The 16,638-nt window shown below is 39.5% G+C and overlaps 1 protein-coding gene across 1 annotated transcript in view; it reads right to left on the bottom strand.

Annotated features, from left to right (window-relative positions):
* Positions 1-16,270, bottom strand: part of LOC140911645 (guanine nucleotide-binding protein G(q) subunit alpha) — a 230,984-nt gene extending 214,714 nt beyond the window's left edge. The window contains exon 1 of the mRNA XM_073345099.2: positions 15,745-16,270. Within this exon, the coding sequence (XP_073201200.1) occupies positions 15,745-15,880 (136 nt within the window). The 5' untranslated portion in view covers positions 15,881-16,270. The remainder of the gene's footprint in view (positions 1-15,744) is intronic.
* Positions 16,271-16,638: the final 368 nt, after the last annotated feature.

The raw sequence follows: 16,638 nt of genomic DNA, 5'->3' as shown, positions 1-16,638 counted from the left end.
GTTTAACTAATCCACTCTGAAAGTTAATTCAGATTATATAAGCAAGCCCTCATTTTCCTCTTTATGGCCCTGATCCTGCCAACTGCTTCACACAGGCAGACCTAGCACTGCCAATTCTCTAACTGCACAAAACCAAACACCCTGGCCCCGCCCCCTGCCTTACCCCTTCTCCGAGGCCCCGCCCCCACTCATGCCATCCCTCCTCCCTCTGTCCCCTCCGTCGTTCACTCTACCCCACCCTTACTCTCTTTCACTGGACAAGGGCAGCCGATTGGGGTCCAGGAGAGGGTGAAGGCTCTGGCTGGGGTTGGATATGAGGGGTTTGGGGTGCAGGAGGGGGCTGAGCTGGGGCTGAGGAGTTCAGACTGTGGGAGGGGGCATGGACTCTGGCTAGGGGTGTGAGCTCTGGGGTGCTGGAGGGGGCTCAGGGCTGAGGCAGGTGGTTGGGATGTGGGAGGGGGGTACAGCTCCACATGGACGATGCTTACCTCAGGTGGCTCCCGGAAATGGCTGGCATGTCTGGCACTAGGTGGAGGGGCCAGGGGACTTTGTGTGATGCCTGTGGCCGCAGGCGCCACTCCTGTAGTTCCCATTGCCTGCGGTTCTCAGCCAATAGAAGCTGTGGAGCTGGCTGCTTCTGGACATGCTGGCCACTTCCAGGAGCCATGCAGAGCCATGGCAGGCAGGGAGCCTGCCTTAGCCCTGCTGCGTTGCCAAACAGCTTTTAGCAGCCCGGTCATGCAGGGTGCCTTTTCGACCGGATATTCTAGTCAAAAACTGGATGCCTAGTAACCCTAGGCCAACCCTGTGTGTGTACAGAATCCCATTGAAGACAGTGGGCCTTCAGACAGGTGCATGAGGTTTAGAGTAGCTTGCAGGATAAGAGACAATATTGGTACTTGTGCCAGGACAGAGAAATCATGAGAATATTTATAACTTAGTTTGTTTAAAAATAAAAATAAAATCTGCACCAAGTTCTTCCCCATCAGTACAAATTCCAGTGACTGCTCCAGCTGTGTTATCTGCACAAGGGCTTCCAGAGTTGCTAAGATCCTGCAGTCCAGCGTCCCCTAGTATTTTTACCATAACATCAATTGGACCTGCTCTGACAGTGTGAAATTTTTACCCAAAAACCTATAGAAAACACCAATGTATCTACATTTTAGGTTGGAATCTCTTCCATCTTTATTCTGATGTATTGTGCCAGTGGCCTCAACTAAGACCAAATTGTCAATGTAAAACATAGTGGTAGAGGGTTTCTGAGGTGTCCAGCGGTGTATTACTCCAATGAGTAACACATTTACTCAACCATAGAAACAATTAAAATTTAAACCAAAGGCAATTGTAAAACCATACAGCAACTCTGTAAGATCTTCTGTGCAGGGAACATGATTTTCTTATACATTTTGTAGAGCACCCCATGCTTGCAGTGCTACGTAAGCAATTATTAAGAGAATAAAAGACCTCCTCGTTTAGACCCTGTTCGCTGCAGAGCCTGTATAACTATAAAGAATGGAGAGAACAACATGGAGGATAAAAAACTATGTCTTCATTTTAAAATTCTGCACCTATTCTGTTATATGGTACATTGCATAGGCCGAAAGACAATGTCTGCATACATACAGAAAATGTCAAAGGATTACCTGAAAACAGTATTTTAGAGTGGATTTTTTAAATGAAACCTTTACTATAACAATATCCAAAAGACAACCAAACTCACAGTAACACTAGTGTTTGGAGAAAGCTTCCACACTGAGGAAGATAGACATTTCTTAGGGCAAAACTACTCAAAGGTAAATCATTACCTGCCTTTCCGAATACTACAGAGCTTGGCATTTATCGTTGGAAATATAGCCAAATTAGGCTGTTGGCAAATTCAAAACACATTGTTTATCTGGTTTTGGTTCAAAGTAGGGCTGTCAAATGATTAAAAAAAAATCGCAATTAATCGTGAGATTTTAAAAAATAGTCGCAATTAATTGCAGTTTTCATTCCACTGTTAAACAATAATAGAATACAAATTTACATTTATTATGCATATTTTGGATGTTTTTGTACATTTTCAAATACATTGATTTCAATTACAAGACAGAACACAAGGTGTATAGTGCTCTATATTATTTTTTACTTTGATTACAAATATTTGCACTGTATAAAAGATAAACAAAAGAAATAGTATTTTTCAATTCACCTAATACAAGTACTATAGTGTAATGTCTTTATTGTGAATGTGCAACTTGCAATTGTGGAATTATTATTTTACATAACTGCATTCAAAAACAAAACAATGTAAAACTTTAGACCCTACAAGTCCACTCAGTCTTACTTCTTGGATAGCCAATCGCTAAGACAAATAAGTTTGTTTTCATTTACGAGAGATAATGCTGCCCACTACTTATTTACAGTTCTGTCTCATAGATAGGAAGCAGGGGATGAATAAGATCAAGTAATCCCCTCCCCCCAAAAAAGAAGAAAGTAGGGGGAGAACCAAAAATTACATCAGAGATTTTTTTTAAAAAAAAAATGCTCCTCACTAGTATTATTTCTGAACCGGAATGGCAAAAAAATCAGGTTTAAACTGCTCACAAACCATCTGAGAAATCAGTTTTAACTAAGATATACCACATGAAGTTGATCAGATTCACCAAATTACAAACTAACGAAGTATACACAATTGAGACTCAATAATTCTTCCTTGTTGACATGCAAAAACCAGTAACTCTCACAAACCACAGTGGCATTACAAACCCTGCTTCTCAGCAAAGAATTAGCTGCACACCTTAGGGGGAAGAAGAAAGGTAGGCAAATCTACCCTCAAGCTGTTTGCTCTTCATTCCTATGGAATGAACTGCGAAACCAGGTTAAGCAGCAGACTCGGTAATTTCTATCTTTGTACAGACAAGAGTAAATGTTATTATGTCCTCCATGTTACTTATGATTTCAATACTGGACTGAATAGCAAGCATGAGGAAAGAGAGCATAATTTTTTCCTCCTTGAGATTTCCTTCCTAAAAGAAAAGAAGAAGTATGCTTTCAGTTATAAATTTAAAAAGCGGAAAACCAAAACATTATCCCACCCACAATTCAGTAGCAGGGAAGAGGTGTAAATGTATTCTAAGAAACTTTTTATAACCCAAAGTACTGATCAGTTTGGATTTTAAGGGCTCCCTAGGACCAGTTTCTCATTATGTAAAAAACATTGTGATCTTCACAAAAATGTAACATGAAAAAGACATGAGTGAATTTAATTAAAACATTTTTTGCACAATTTCCACTGCAAGATGACAGTGCCCTACAATTTCTGGATCAAACAAACAAAAGTTCATTTTTAACAAGATTTGATGGCTCCATGGTCTGGCATTGGGATAAAGAAGATTCGTCTCTAAATCACTGACTCTAGCATAGTCCAGGAAAACAGTAATCAAAAGTCATTCAGACAGCTGTTCGGTGGCCTACCTTAGGAGTTGGTGGCTCTCATTAGTTGACAGTGATCAGGCCCACACATTATAACTAGGGCTGTCGATTAACTGCAGTTAACTCACACAATTAACTTAAAAAAATGAATTGCAATTAAAATAATTAATCGCAATTAATCACAGATTTAATCGTACTGTTAAACAATAGAATGCCAATTGAAATTTATTAACTATTTTGGATGTTTTTCTACATTTTCAAATATATTGAAAATTATAGATAATCAACTATAACACAGAATACAAAGTGTACAGTGATCATAATTTTTTTATTACAAATATTTGCACTGTAAAAATGATAAAAGAAATAGTATCTTTCAGTTCACCTCATACAAGTACCGCAATGCAATCTCTTTATCATGAAAGTGCAACCTACCAATGTAGATTTTTTGTTACATAACTGCATTGAAAAACCAAACAATATAAAACTTTAGAGCCTATAAGTCCACTCAGTCCTACTTCCTGTGCAGCCAATCGCTAAGAGAAAAAAGTTTGTTTACATTTACAGGAAATAATGCTGACCGCTTATTATTTACAATGTCACCTGAAAGTGAGAACAGACATTTGCATGGCACTTTTGTAGCCGGCATTGCAAGGTATTTACATGCCATATATGCTAAACATTCGTATGCCTTCATGCTTTGGCCACCATTCCAGAGGACATGCTTCCATGCTAATGATGCTCATTAAAAAAAGAATGTGTTAATCAAATTTGTGCCTGAACTCCTTGGGGGAGAATTGCATGACTCCTGCTCTGTGTTTTACTCACATTTGGCCATATATTTCATGTTATAGCAGTCTTGGTTGATGACCCAGCATGTTGTTCGTTTTAAGAACGCTTTCACTGCAGATCTGACAAAACGCAAAGAATGTACCAATGTGAGATTTCTAAAGAAAGATACAGCACTCGACCCAACATTTAAGAATCAGAAGTGCCTTCCAAAATCTGAGAGGGATGAGGTGTGGAGCATGCTTACAGAGTTCCTAAAAGAGCAACACTATGACGCAGAAACTACAGAACCCAAACCACCAAAAAGGAAAATCAGCCTTCTGCTAGTGACATCTGACTCAGATAATGAATACGAACATGCGTTGGTCTGCACTGCTTTGGATCATTATCGAGCAGAATCCATCATCAGCATTGATGCATATCCTCTGGAATGGTGGTTGAAGCATGAAAGAACATGAATCGTTTGCGCATCTTACACGTAAATATCTTGCAACGTCAGCTACAACAATACCATGGGAACGCCTATTCTCACTTTCAGGTGACATTGTAAACAAGAAGGGGGCAGCATAATCTCTTGTTTCTCTTTGTGACTGGCTGAACAAGAAGTAGGACTGAGTAGACTTACAGACTCTAAAGTTTTACATTTTTTTATTTTTTGTACATAACTCTATATTTGTAAGTTCAACTTTCATGATAAAGAGATTGCACTACAGTACTTGTATTAAGTGAACTGAAAAATACTATTTCTTTTATCTTTACAGTGCAAATATTTATAATAAAAAATAAATATAAAGTGAGCACAGTACACTTTGTATTCTGGGTGGTAATTGAAATCAATATAGTTGAAAATGTGGAAAACATCCAAAATATTTATATAAATGGCATTCTATTATTAACAGCACAATTAATCGCGATTAATTTTTTTAATCGCTTGATACCCCTAATTACAACTCCTACCCCAAAACTAGCACCCTCTTTTGGCAACATCAGCAGAAAGGGCAAGGATGAATTTGTCATGGAGACTGCCTTCTGCTAGGCAAAGATTAGCGTTAACATGTCAGTGTCCTGTCTACACACACACCACACTCCCAAAAAAAACCAAAAAGTTGTAAGACTAAATATGACCAAGAGCAGTTAAAGCAAAGGACTGGGACTCAGGAGATCTTGGCTCTTTACACAATACAACCATGGGCAAGTTGCTTAACCCTGTTCTTAGTTGCCGTGTCTGCAAAAAGAAGATAACACTAACCTACCTCACATGAGGGTGCTGTAGAAGTGGAAAGTATTTTAAGCATCCATACTGATTTCTCCCAGTGAAGCTAAAGGATCAGCTGAGTTTTATTGTCATTTTCTATTTATTTAGAACTCTGTGGTTATAATTCTTGTTCCTTCCTGAAACACATCTTCAAAAGATTTTCACTACAAACCTAAGTGTATGATTTCAGCCCACTTGCACTACAATCCATTAAACATTTATTTGTAACAATCAAATTATGCAAGTACAGTTTGTGGTATAAGATCCTGTAAAGATACCTGGACTATTCCTTTATAAAAGTTTTCAGCATCCTTTTGGACTACTAGATACACTGGTTTTCAGTTTTCACACTGGCAACAACATCAAACTAATTATAGTTATGGAGCAAAAGAGAGAAAGTGTCTCCCTTCAAGTAACATTGCATTTCTAGCTAATCAATAGCAGAAATGGCACTCTGAAGTGCTTAATAAATCCAGTATCAGAGTAAAATATATTTGCAAAATATATTTGTCCAATATTTGATGCCCAGTCTTCCAAGCATGCTAGGTTCCTACAATCACCAGGAATTATGGCATCTTTTCCACTTTTTATGTGTCTGAGTTTTTCTAGCCTTTTAAGTTAGTAGTCACCACTTAGGAAACCTTTTGTCTGACTTCCTGGCTGACACCCATTTACCTAGAAACGTGGGTTGGAATGGCAGTAGGCATTTCTTTCCAGAGCAAGACAATTACTATTAAGATTATAGATTGGAGACGTCAATATTTTTCTTATGATGGGAATACAGAAGAAGGGAAAAAAGCAACTTTCCTCAACTCACATCAGAGGTGTGCAAAATACAGCCCACGGACCGCATCCGGCCCACGGGACTGTCCTACCTGGCCCCTGAGCTCCCGGCTGGGGAGGACAGCCCCGGCCACTCCCACACTGTCCCTCCTCCCCTGCACCCATGACACCGCGCGAGCAGTGTTCTGGGCGGCGGGGCTGCAGGCTCCTGCAGGGCAGAGCGACACTGTGTCTAGCTCTGGCTGGGCAGCGCAGCTGCCAGACATGCTGATCTGAGCAGCATGGTAAGGGGGCTGGGGCCAGGGGTTGGATAAGGGGCAGGGTGTCCCAGGGGGCAGTCAGAGGACAGGGAGCAGGGGGCGGTTGGATAGGACAGGATGTTTGGGGGGGTGGGGGGGAGGCAGGGGACAGGGAACAGGGGGGCATTAGACAGGGGGTGGGGTCCTGAGGGGGCGGTTAGGGGACAAGGAGCAGGGGGATTGGACAGGTCGGGGATTTTGAGGGGGGCAGTCAGGGGGCAGGAACTGGGAGGGGGCGGATAGGGGTCGGGGGCCAGGCTGTCTGCAGAGGCACAGCCTTCCCTACCCGGCCCTCCATACAGTTTCACACCCCGATGTGGCCTTCGGGCCAAAAGGTTTGCCCACCCCTGACTCACATACACATTTTCATCCAGTGCAAAGATTCCACACAGAGACTTTCCATGCTGCTCCTGCTCCTCAATTTGCACTTTATATAGCACTAAGCCACTAAAGGCTGTGAATTATTTAGAGACTGGTGTATGTCTCGGGCACCTTGTGAGGCATGAGAATGGTGGAAGAATGCTTCAGCAACCTGAGTTCACTAACAGTCTACTGATGCACACTTTGGAATAGCTAATTGCTGTTGGAGTAGATCACATTAATTTGAATTGTAAACTTTTTTTATTACTAAATAAAATGTCTGTATGCACGCAGCTTCTAGCTCAATTTTCAAAGGTTAGGGATACTTCATGGGATTACAAAACAGAAATGCCATAATGTCATATGTGATGCCCTTTTGTTTGGTGATGAAATCTCAGCTATGTATCATTGGAAGTTGGTGCATGACTGTGACCTAACTAAAAAAGGACCATCCAACCAATCGGTGCCCAGAGCTATACTTGGATACAGATTCTGTGAATGAATGGGTAACAGCACAGATCTGCACTGTAGCTGGAACACTAAAAGCCTGCTTTATCTTCTGCCGTTCCACTTTACTGATATGAACTATTAGTGTTTTCAATAATTTCAGGATATTTTACTGGTTTAGTTAATATACACATATACACAAACGTACATACATATGCTGTATATCTGAATGAGGGAGGCACCTCCCTTTATTAAAAGACTGAGATGAGGAATGGCTACCAAACACACACAAAAAAACCCTGAAACGGTAACGTGCAAGCTCAACTGTCTGACTCTTCCATGCAACCAGTCCTTTACAAATGACACATCTATAGACAATTACCCCTTTAGTTCAGTCTCTCTGTATAACATTACTTACTGTGGAAACTATCTGCACCTAGAACATTAAAGATTAATGTTAAATCTTTTAAGATTTAACTTGGCTTAACTATTCATGCTGTTCTTGGAATTTCCCCGGTAAGATTTATTTTCAGTTCTTTTCTGATACTGTAGGTGTATTTATTTCTGAAACTAAATATTGAGTCCTGGACCCTGATATATTAAAGCTCACTTCTTTGTACTGTACTTAATACAATCCCTAGAGCATGGACACTTAGTGATCTGCACTGAGAATCTTGCATACATTCTTTCTCAGTATTCAGCAACTTATTTCCTAAATTCATGTCCTCGCTTGGTCTGGATACTGTTTTCTTGCTGTTGGTCTTTGCCAGTCAGACTTTTTATAGACATTAGAACAGCAAATAAAAGGTGGATATTGAAAAACTTCCCATAACTTTATTAGTAACAGCTGTTCACACAATATAGTGTTGAAGTGTGAGAATAGATCTTTTCTGAGAGTTATTCCGCTTAGCAGGGCAAGAAAAAATGCTCAGTCTTTATAGTATTCAGTTATTGTAACAGAGTTAATTACCACTAATCACACATTTACCTTATAATGCTATTTCACACTTTCCTGGGATTCATTTTGCCATGATCACCACTTTATTCCAAAAGCAATAATAGCTTTCCTCTGAAACCGTCACTGCCATCATCCACAAACAAAAATAATTTGAGGGAGCCTATGAGAGTGAGACCATTAGTTCTAAAAAAGGCAGCATTCCCAAATATCCTGAAGCAACAGGTTTCACAGAGCAGCCTTTCCTCCCCTCCCCCAGATACTAATTTAACATTGTTAACTGCAGTGTTGTTGTAGCTGTGTAGGCCGCAGGATATCAGAGACAAGGTGGGAAGAGGTAATATCTTTTATTGAACCAACTTCTGTTGGTGAAAGAGGTGAAAGACCTCTCAGTCCTCATCCTCAAAGAAAATCTGCACAACACCTTCAAAAGACGAGCCTGGGAGCGTAAATTCATAACTTTGCTAGACACTAATAATCATCAATTTGACAGAGACACTGGATTTATGGCTTATTACAACGATCTGTAACCCACTAACTGCCCCTTTTTTTTGCCCTAAGACTATAGAGATGTTAACTGGCTACTTTACTTTGAATGGTGTCTTATAATGTGTTAGTATAATTACTTAGGCTAAACAATCTGTTCCACCTTGTATTTAGCTGTGATGCTCAGAGTACCTTTCTCAGTCCAGAAGAAGAGCTCCGGGTAAGAACAAAAGCCTGGCTCTCCTTCACCCACAGAAGTTGGTCCAATAGAAGATATTACCTCTCCTGCCTTGTCCCTCTAACATGGTTTATGTTCTTTAATGCAAGATGTGCATTTTGCAGTTCTTTGGCCTCTTGACATGTAAATAAAATTATGTCAGTGGGACTTACATGTGCATTTAGGACATGAGCCAACTCCCATTGATTTGAATGGGAATTAGATCACTGTAACAGAAAAATTACGGATACTGCACAGTCTCCTTGTAAACAAGAGCTTCCTTGACAGTCCATTAAAAATTAATAATACATTCATTTTAAAGTAACATCAGCAAAATTGTGCCTTTCTTCTTACCAGATACGACATATATTCCTCAAAAGGGATAGTCATATTTATGCCCATCAATACAGCTCTGCATCCATAATAAAATAAAATACTAATACAAATATTTTTTCCAAAATAGGCTCCGTCTTCCAGCTGTACTTGTAAGACACAGCCTGATGAATATTAAAGTATTTTTCCTTTTAGTTGTAAACACATTTTGTAGTATCTGACTGAAAAAAATATGCAAATGTCCAGCAGGGATTTAAAGAGGCCATTAAATACAAAACCTAAATCACACTTCTGTCTAAAAATGTTTTACTTGTTACTTGTAACAAGTGACACCCAACACCAACACAGAAACTAAACACAAATATTTTTTCATGATTTGTTTGTTTGGTTTTTTTACACTTTCTGCATTTGACAGCCATGTGTGTAGAATCAATTTCGCTATTTACCTGAATAATCAGTTTCTCCTGTTTATGTGGATCTTTCAGAAAGAAATAGGGATGAAAAAAATCGTTAAAAGTAAAACAGGACTGTAAAACCAGTCCCATTTGGCTGGGATCTCAGGAGTAACTATAGTATTTGAAACTAATTTTAACTAATTTTTAAAACTTACTACTAACAATACTCCGCATTTACTGCATATGAGGCTTTTCATGTTGAACAGATTTGAAAATCGTTACCTAGTAAATCATTAAATAATTTAATACTATCGTCCCTACTTTTTAGTTAGGAAAACTAAGGAAAAGAGATGGATCAACTTAAAAGAAAAACAAACAAACCTGTGGCACTGTGTGCGCAGGATTATAAGGATTACTCCAACCCCATGCTCAAACTATAGGGACTTTATTATAGAAATACAGATAAAGCAAACCTCCTCAAAATGCAGTTCAATGCCTTCTGCCAAATGCTGCTCTTTTGAAGATAACAGCTACTAAAGTTATAATCTATGTGATCTTTGATGATCACCAGAGCAGCTTAAATAATACCCTATAACATGCTTTTTAAATCTATTTTTTAAAAACAGAAGTCTTTAGATGGATCTGGCTGTGGGAGGAATTACTTACCTCTAGACTTCTGGTCACCCAGGACCAACCATTTTTAATCTACACCAATGACACTCTCTCTCTCTCTCTCTATATATATATATATATACACACACACACACAATTTCTGTTTAAGAATCTCTTTCAGTTGTTTGCCTTATTCTGGCCAGCCAGTCAAATCTGAATTTGGGCACAATTTGTTTCTGAGCATCTTAGTCACTGAAATAAGCATACTATGAAAAATAAACAATGTGTGGCTGAAACAGCAAGATTTCAATAGTTAGGCCAATTTATGTATAAACAGGAAATTCAATTATGTGAGATTTCTCCCAAATCTCATATTTAATACTGTTCACATTCTAAAGTGCCTATATCTCAGCAATATAACACACCGATTGCTATTTACTGCATCGTTTTGTACAAGGAACTGCAATACTGTCATGTTCTATTTCAATAAACCATGTGTAGCAGTTAAATTACATAAAAAATAAGTTTCAGAGTAAACAGCCGTGTTAGTCTGCATTTGCAAAAAGAAAAGGAGGACTTGTGGCACCTTAGAGACTAACCAATTTATTTGAGCATAAGTTTTCGTGAGCTACAGCTCACTTCATTGGACTAACAAATTTATTTGAGCATAAGCTTTCGTGAGCTACAGCTCACTTCATCGGATGCATTCCGATGAAGTGAGCTGTAGCTCACAAAAGCTTATGCTCAAATAAATTTGTTAGTCTCTAAGGTGCCATAAAAAATAAGGGATCCAGATTGTATCTGTCAGAGATGATAGTGCTACCATACACCAGTGTAATCCACTCTTGATTTAATGGACTCACCTCCTCCTTAAACACTTTAGTGAAGGTCAGACATCTTCATTATCTGAAAGTCCTAGATTTTCCATTTGGATCTCTAATTTAACTGACTTATGTATCAAACTGCATGTTACCAGATAGATCTGCTACTGGATACTCATCTAAGGAGGTTCAAGAATGTTTTTCCAGTTAAGGTTGGCTGCAATTTATGCTCACTCAACTGGCTTAATTTCCACATGTTTCAGTTGATAGCATATGAAGAATGCAAGTGTTTTGCTAAAATCACCTATATTTTTGAAACCTCACTTCATTTTAGAGACCTGCTATCTCAAATGCAGAGAACATCTAAACCTGGAGAACCATGCTTTCAGGGTGACATAATACCAGCAGGTCTAAATTAAAGCAATGAGTCCCTCAAACATTTAATTTAGCCAACTATCAGAGTTACAGAAGGGCTAAATTTTGTTCTCAGATATGCAAAGAAGTTCCCATTGAAGCGAATGGTAGTTGTCTTTATGTACGTATAAGGGTAGAATTTGGCCAATAATGGAGGCCTTTACTTCTTAGGCCCACAGCTGGCTACCACTCCCCAAAGAGAACTCCCACTTTTGACAATGGGAGTGGTATGCAAAGAACCACCATAGCATATGGCACTTAATACTTACAAGATAAACAATAAAATAATTTTATAGTTAACGGTTTCCAATATATTGTTATAAAACATAATTCCTTCTGCTCAGCCAATAATAAAAGTGTTTTTACAGCCAAGAGCAAAGAATAGATGAATATTAACTTTAAATTCTGAAGAACTGTTATAAGGTTTTACAAAACGTTCAACAGAAATCCAGAAAGAATTTGGAAAACACAACAGATTAAAACCAAATAATTAGAAAACTCAATTTGATCCAAAATGTCCTTAATGTTACAGCTAATTTGTATTAGCGAGAGGACTGTTTTAATAATACATTTCAATACTCAGTTCTGGAGGCTAGCTGTTCCAAATTAAAATTATAAGAAATGTTTTACCTAATTTTAAAAACAGCTCACAGTAGACTGACGTGCAATTTAGTGTCTGAAACTGACATTTTAATATTTAATCACTTAAAGCGTTTACTTTTAAAGTAATCTTTTAAAATTAATCCTACCATGAATTGCAATACAAGTTTGCAAAACAAGCTACAACATTTGAAACTCATTAATCTAAAAGAAAATTAAATTCATAATCACCAGTATACATAATGTACAAAGGAGGCTATACACAATAAGGTGAATGTGATGCAATAACTGTATACTACACAATTGGGAGGGAGAAATATCTTCACATTGCAAAGAAACACTACAATCTCTACAAAGTATGGGGAAAAAATGCTTCTCTTTCCAACCATGACCCAGAAAAATGCTTAATTTTCTCATATTCTGTATTATACATATGAGTTTGTATATGCTTACAAAATTACATATACACAAGTAGAAGAAAAAAAATAGATCCCACACCTGCTCTTTATAATACATATTGTTCATAATAAAGTAACAAATAAAGTCAAAATAATGGGCTGTTCTGACAGTTTCTGGTAAGCACAATGTCTATTACAGAAATTCATACAATTTTATATTAAGAAATACTTATAGAAAAAGGCACTTTAGAAAATGTCATGCTAGGCCACCCAGGAGCATAAATACCATTTTCAAAAGCACCTAACCCACTTAGGCTCCTAATTCCCAGGGTACTTTTGGAAATGGGACAGAAGACCAAGTAACTTAGGCACTAAAGGTGGGTCAAAGTAGCTTTTGACAATTCTACCCAAAGCCTATATAAAATAAAATGAAACACAATTTTACGTATCGGGGGGAATAGGACACAGTCAACTTGCAATTAATTAACAAAAATAGTTTATGTAATTTCAAATATTACTCCTTCTCTGAATCTCACCAGTTATTATGACTTTATAATGACATTTCCTATTTTTAAAAATTTCTCTCTCTCTCCTTGCTATATGAAAGACCCACACAAACAACAGGGAAAACTGAGTGACTATACAGGAGAAGCAGTGGGAGTGACTAAATACAAACTGCTGTCAAATACACAAAGTAAGCCAACTGAAGAAATAGTTTCCCCCTCAAATCTGTTTCAGTACAGTAATTTTAGACCTGGGTCCTGAGAGCAGCTTTGTTCAGGTAGATCCCTGAACCTGCACTGAACCTCAGTGACTTCAAGGGGAGTCTGCCTGCACAGAGCTCCTTGCAGGATCAGAACCTTAGGTGTTAATTGTGACACCAGTATATACACCATTAACAGTCACAAGCATGATTTTTAAGTTGATAATGTCCTTTAATTAAATTCTACTGTTTTAAAAGTAGTTCAGTAAAGGCTTGTATACACTAGGAATTTCTAGAGTCGTGTCTTTACAGTGGTGCCTATGCCCGCTGTAGACGCATTATTTTGTATAAAGCAAGGATTGCATCAGGGCAACTTCTCTCAGTTTCAAGTAAACTACACCAGTGCAAGCTCACTTTACACTAATGCAGCACATTAACACTGAAGGTTTGCACTGTTGTACCCACATAGAAAAACCCTGAGCTTTCTCAATAGTTCTATAAATTAATAGCTCTCCCGACCCACCTATTCTTGCTGAAACCAACCACCTTTCACTTGGCCTAAAATAATGCCAAAATTAGGGCCCAAGACTGCCATGAGTTACACACATACAGTACTTAACTTTACAAGTGAATGGACCCCACTGAAATTAATGAGATTACTCATTCATTAAGTTAAGCATGTGCATAATTGACGACAGCACTGGGGCCTAACTCTCTGAAACTATATACATTCATAATTTAAATCCCGCCCCTATTCTGGGAGCACACAGTGATTCCCCCCAATAAATTTTCCTCTTCCCTAAAATATTGAGCAAAATCCTGTAGCATTATTTCAAAAAACAAGCAAAATGCAGAAACAACATAAACTTGTACTAAAAGTCGAATATGACAAAAAAATTATTAAATATGTTAAGTCAATTTCCATAAACTAAAGCAAATGCAAGCTTATATACTTTATTTCACCTCTTTTCTGAATCCTAAAATAATCACAACGTGAAATTTAATCAATCAAAACTAGGCCAAAATCAAATAGGCAGAGCAATTTTTACCGCCAGTATTATCTCCCCCACTCCTGATCATTCTTCCACACCCATTATTACAAGTATAGAAGAGAAAACATGTTAATAAAGGAAAATTGCAAATTAATTTAAAAGACTATGTCTGAACATATTCTTTCCCATGTTTTACTTATTTTGATCCAGCTTTAACTCATTTAAAAAACAATTTACCCTGTATCAATAACAATCTTTCTATACAAAACAAGATAGCATATTTGCGCTACAGCAGACAGTACACATCTTTTGCATGTGATTTATTCAGTTTTATAACTCCACATACACCAAGCTCTCGTGCAGACATTTTTAGGCCCTGTTAGTCCAAAGCACAAACTATATCCACCACGGTAACTATGCATTATATTACAATGAACTGGTCATGAGCTTTTTTATTATTATTTTAATTCAAAAGACTTATTTCAGTATCAACAAAAAAATAGAGAAATGTTGCTTTTTGTACATTAGCTATGATTATATGACAATAACTGTTGAGATTAAGGGGAAACTGTATTGCATACTGTAAATTTATTTCTTATCCAATGGGTGGATTCCAAAGATATTCAAGATGCTGTCATTCTCCAACATACTGTAGGTTATTAGTTTCATGTCTTTGTGTGTTGTTGTTCTATGAAATTAGCCTATAATCTGAGTGTAACCCTCCATCTCAGTTTACCTCATTAAATAAAAATCACACTAAAAAAAATAAAACCAGCACCCAGCAACCTTTCTGAAGGCTCACAGAACAATGTAGACATTAAAGCCTACCACCATCAATCTGCAAAGCAACTCCGCCTGTGAGTCGTTTCATTTAGCAGCTTCCTTGCAATTTCTCCCTTACACCCACCCCCAAATGTATTTGCCATTTATGTTCTCTTTTCATCTCTCTGTCACCCACCAAGCCCTATCCCCTCTCCATTTTTGGAAGGCCAGTGTCTCTTCCACATCAAATCACCTACAGGAACCAGAATCTCTGAAACCAGCTGCATATGTATTTGCAATACATGCCCACGGATATATACCATGTAACATCGTGTATTACAGATATCTGTGCGCACACACAAACGTATCTCCACCACCACCATCATCCTGAGAGTCCGAATAATCATGTAGATTGGAAGCACCCGCGGAGCTAAGGCAAGGAAACTGAGTGTAAACTGTGTCCTCCTTCCCTCCCTTCCCCTCCCCCGCACCCACGATCAGATTCCCTTTACTTTCATACTTATCAATGGATTGATACAATGTACACACCGTACCCAGACACACACAGGCCTGTCTACTGCATAAGTGCCTACATGCATGTGCAAGGCTGCACCCCCAATGGGCACCGTGTGTGTGTGTGTGAGAGAGAGAGAGAGAGCAGCAGCCGGGGCTGAGCAGCACCCGGGGCAGCCGGCCGGGCTGGACTCACCCAGCAGCAGCAGCTTGAGCTCCCGGCGGGCGTCCCGCTTGTCCCGGCGGAGCTGCCTCTCGATCTCATCGTTGATCCGCCTGGCTTCTTTGGCTTCCTCGCTCAGGCAGCACGCCATGATGGACTCCAGAGTCATTCTTCCTAACTGGTTCAGACACAACCCCCACCCCCCGAAAACACACACACGCACACCCCGCACCACGGAGCGAGGGAGGCACGCGCCCTCTGCCTGCGAGCCCCCACCCGGGGACAGCAGAGCCAAGGCCGGGAGAGCTCTGGATGCTACACCCAGGGAGGAAGAGAGGCAGAGAAAGGGTCCCCCCCCCCCCGCACCCTATCTCCTGCCTCTGACACTCGCTGGTTCCAACTCCTCCTCTTCTCTAAATCATGCACCAAACAACAGGGAAGCATCTACCAGAGCAGCAGTGCCCAGCAGAGAGGAGCGGCCCCGCACCCCACTCTTTTCCTTTCCTGTCTCCTGCAGCTACAGTCCCCAAACGTCCCTTGTGAATGACACCCGCTGAAATCCCCCCACCTCCCTCCAAAGCAACCAGCCCCTATTGAAATGCTAATCGCGACTAACCCCTCCCCCCCTCCACACACACATTTTCTTGTCTCTTCCCCCACTCCCTGACTTGAAGATCATCAGATGCCCCAGGGGGTGGTTTTGCTTGTTGCCTCTTGGAAATCTCTGAGTTTGCTTTGCTTAAGGTCTTTCAAGTGGACTTTTCTTCCCAGCTTTCTTTGGAGTTGAGGGGAGAGGGGGGTCTATTTGCTTCTGTCTTGCAAAGCAGCTGTTCTTCTCGTCCCTGCCTTTCCCTTTCTGTAAGGAAGCGAGAACGGGTAATGCGAGAGAGGAGGAGGGAAGCAAGAGCTGTGGTGCATGTACAATAT

This window comes from Lepidochelys kempii, chromosome 5 (genome assembly GCF_965140285.1).
Source record: "Lepidochelys kempii isolate rLepKem1 chromosome 5, rLepKem1.hap1, whole genome shotgun sequence".
NCBI lineage: Eukaryota > Metazoa > Chordata > Testudines > Cheloniidae > Lepidochelys > Lepidochelys kempii.
Note: the sequence above shows the minus strand (reverse complement) of the source record. Positions and strands in the feature narration are given on the sequence as shown.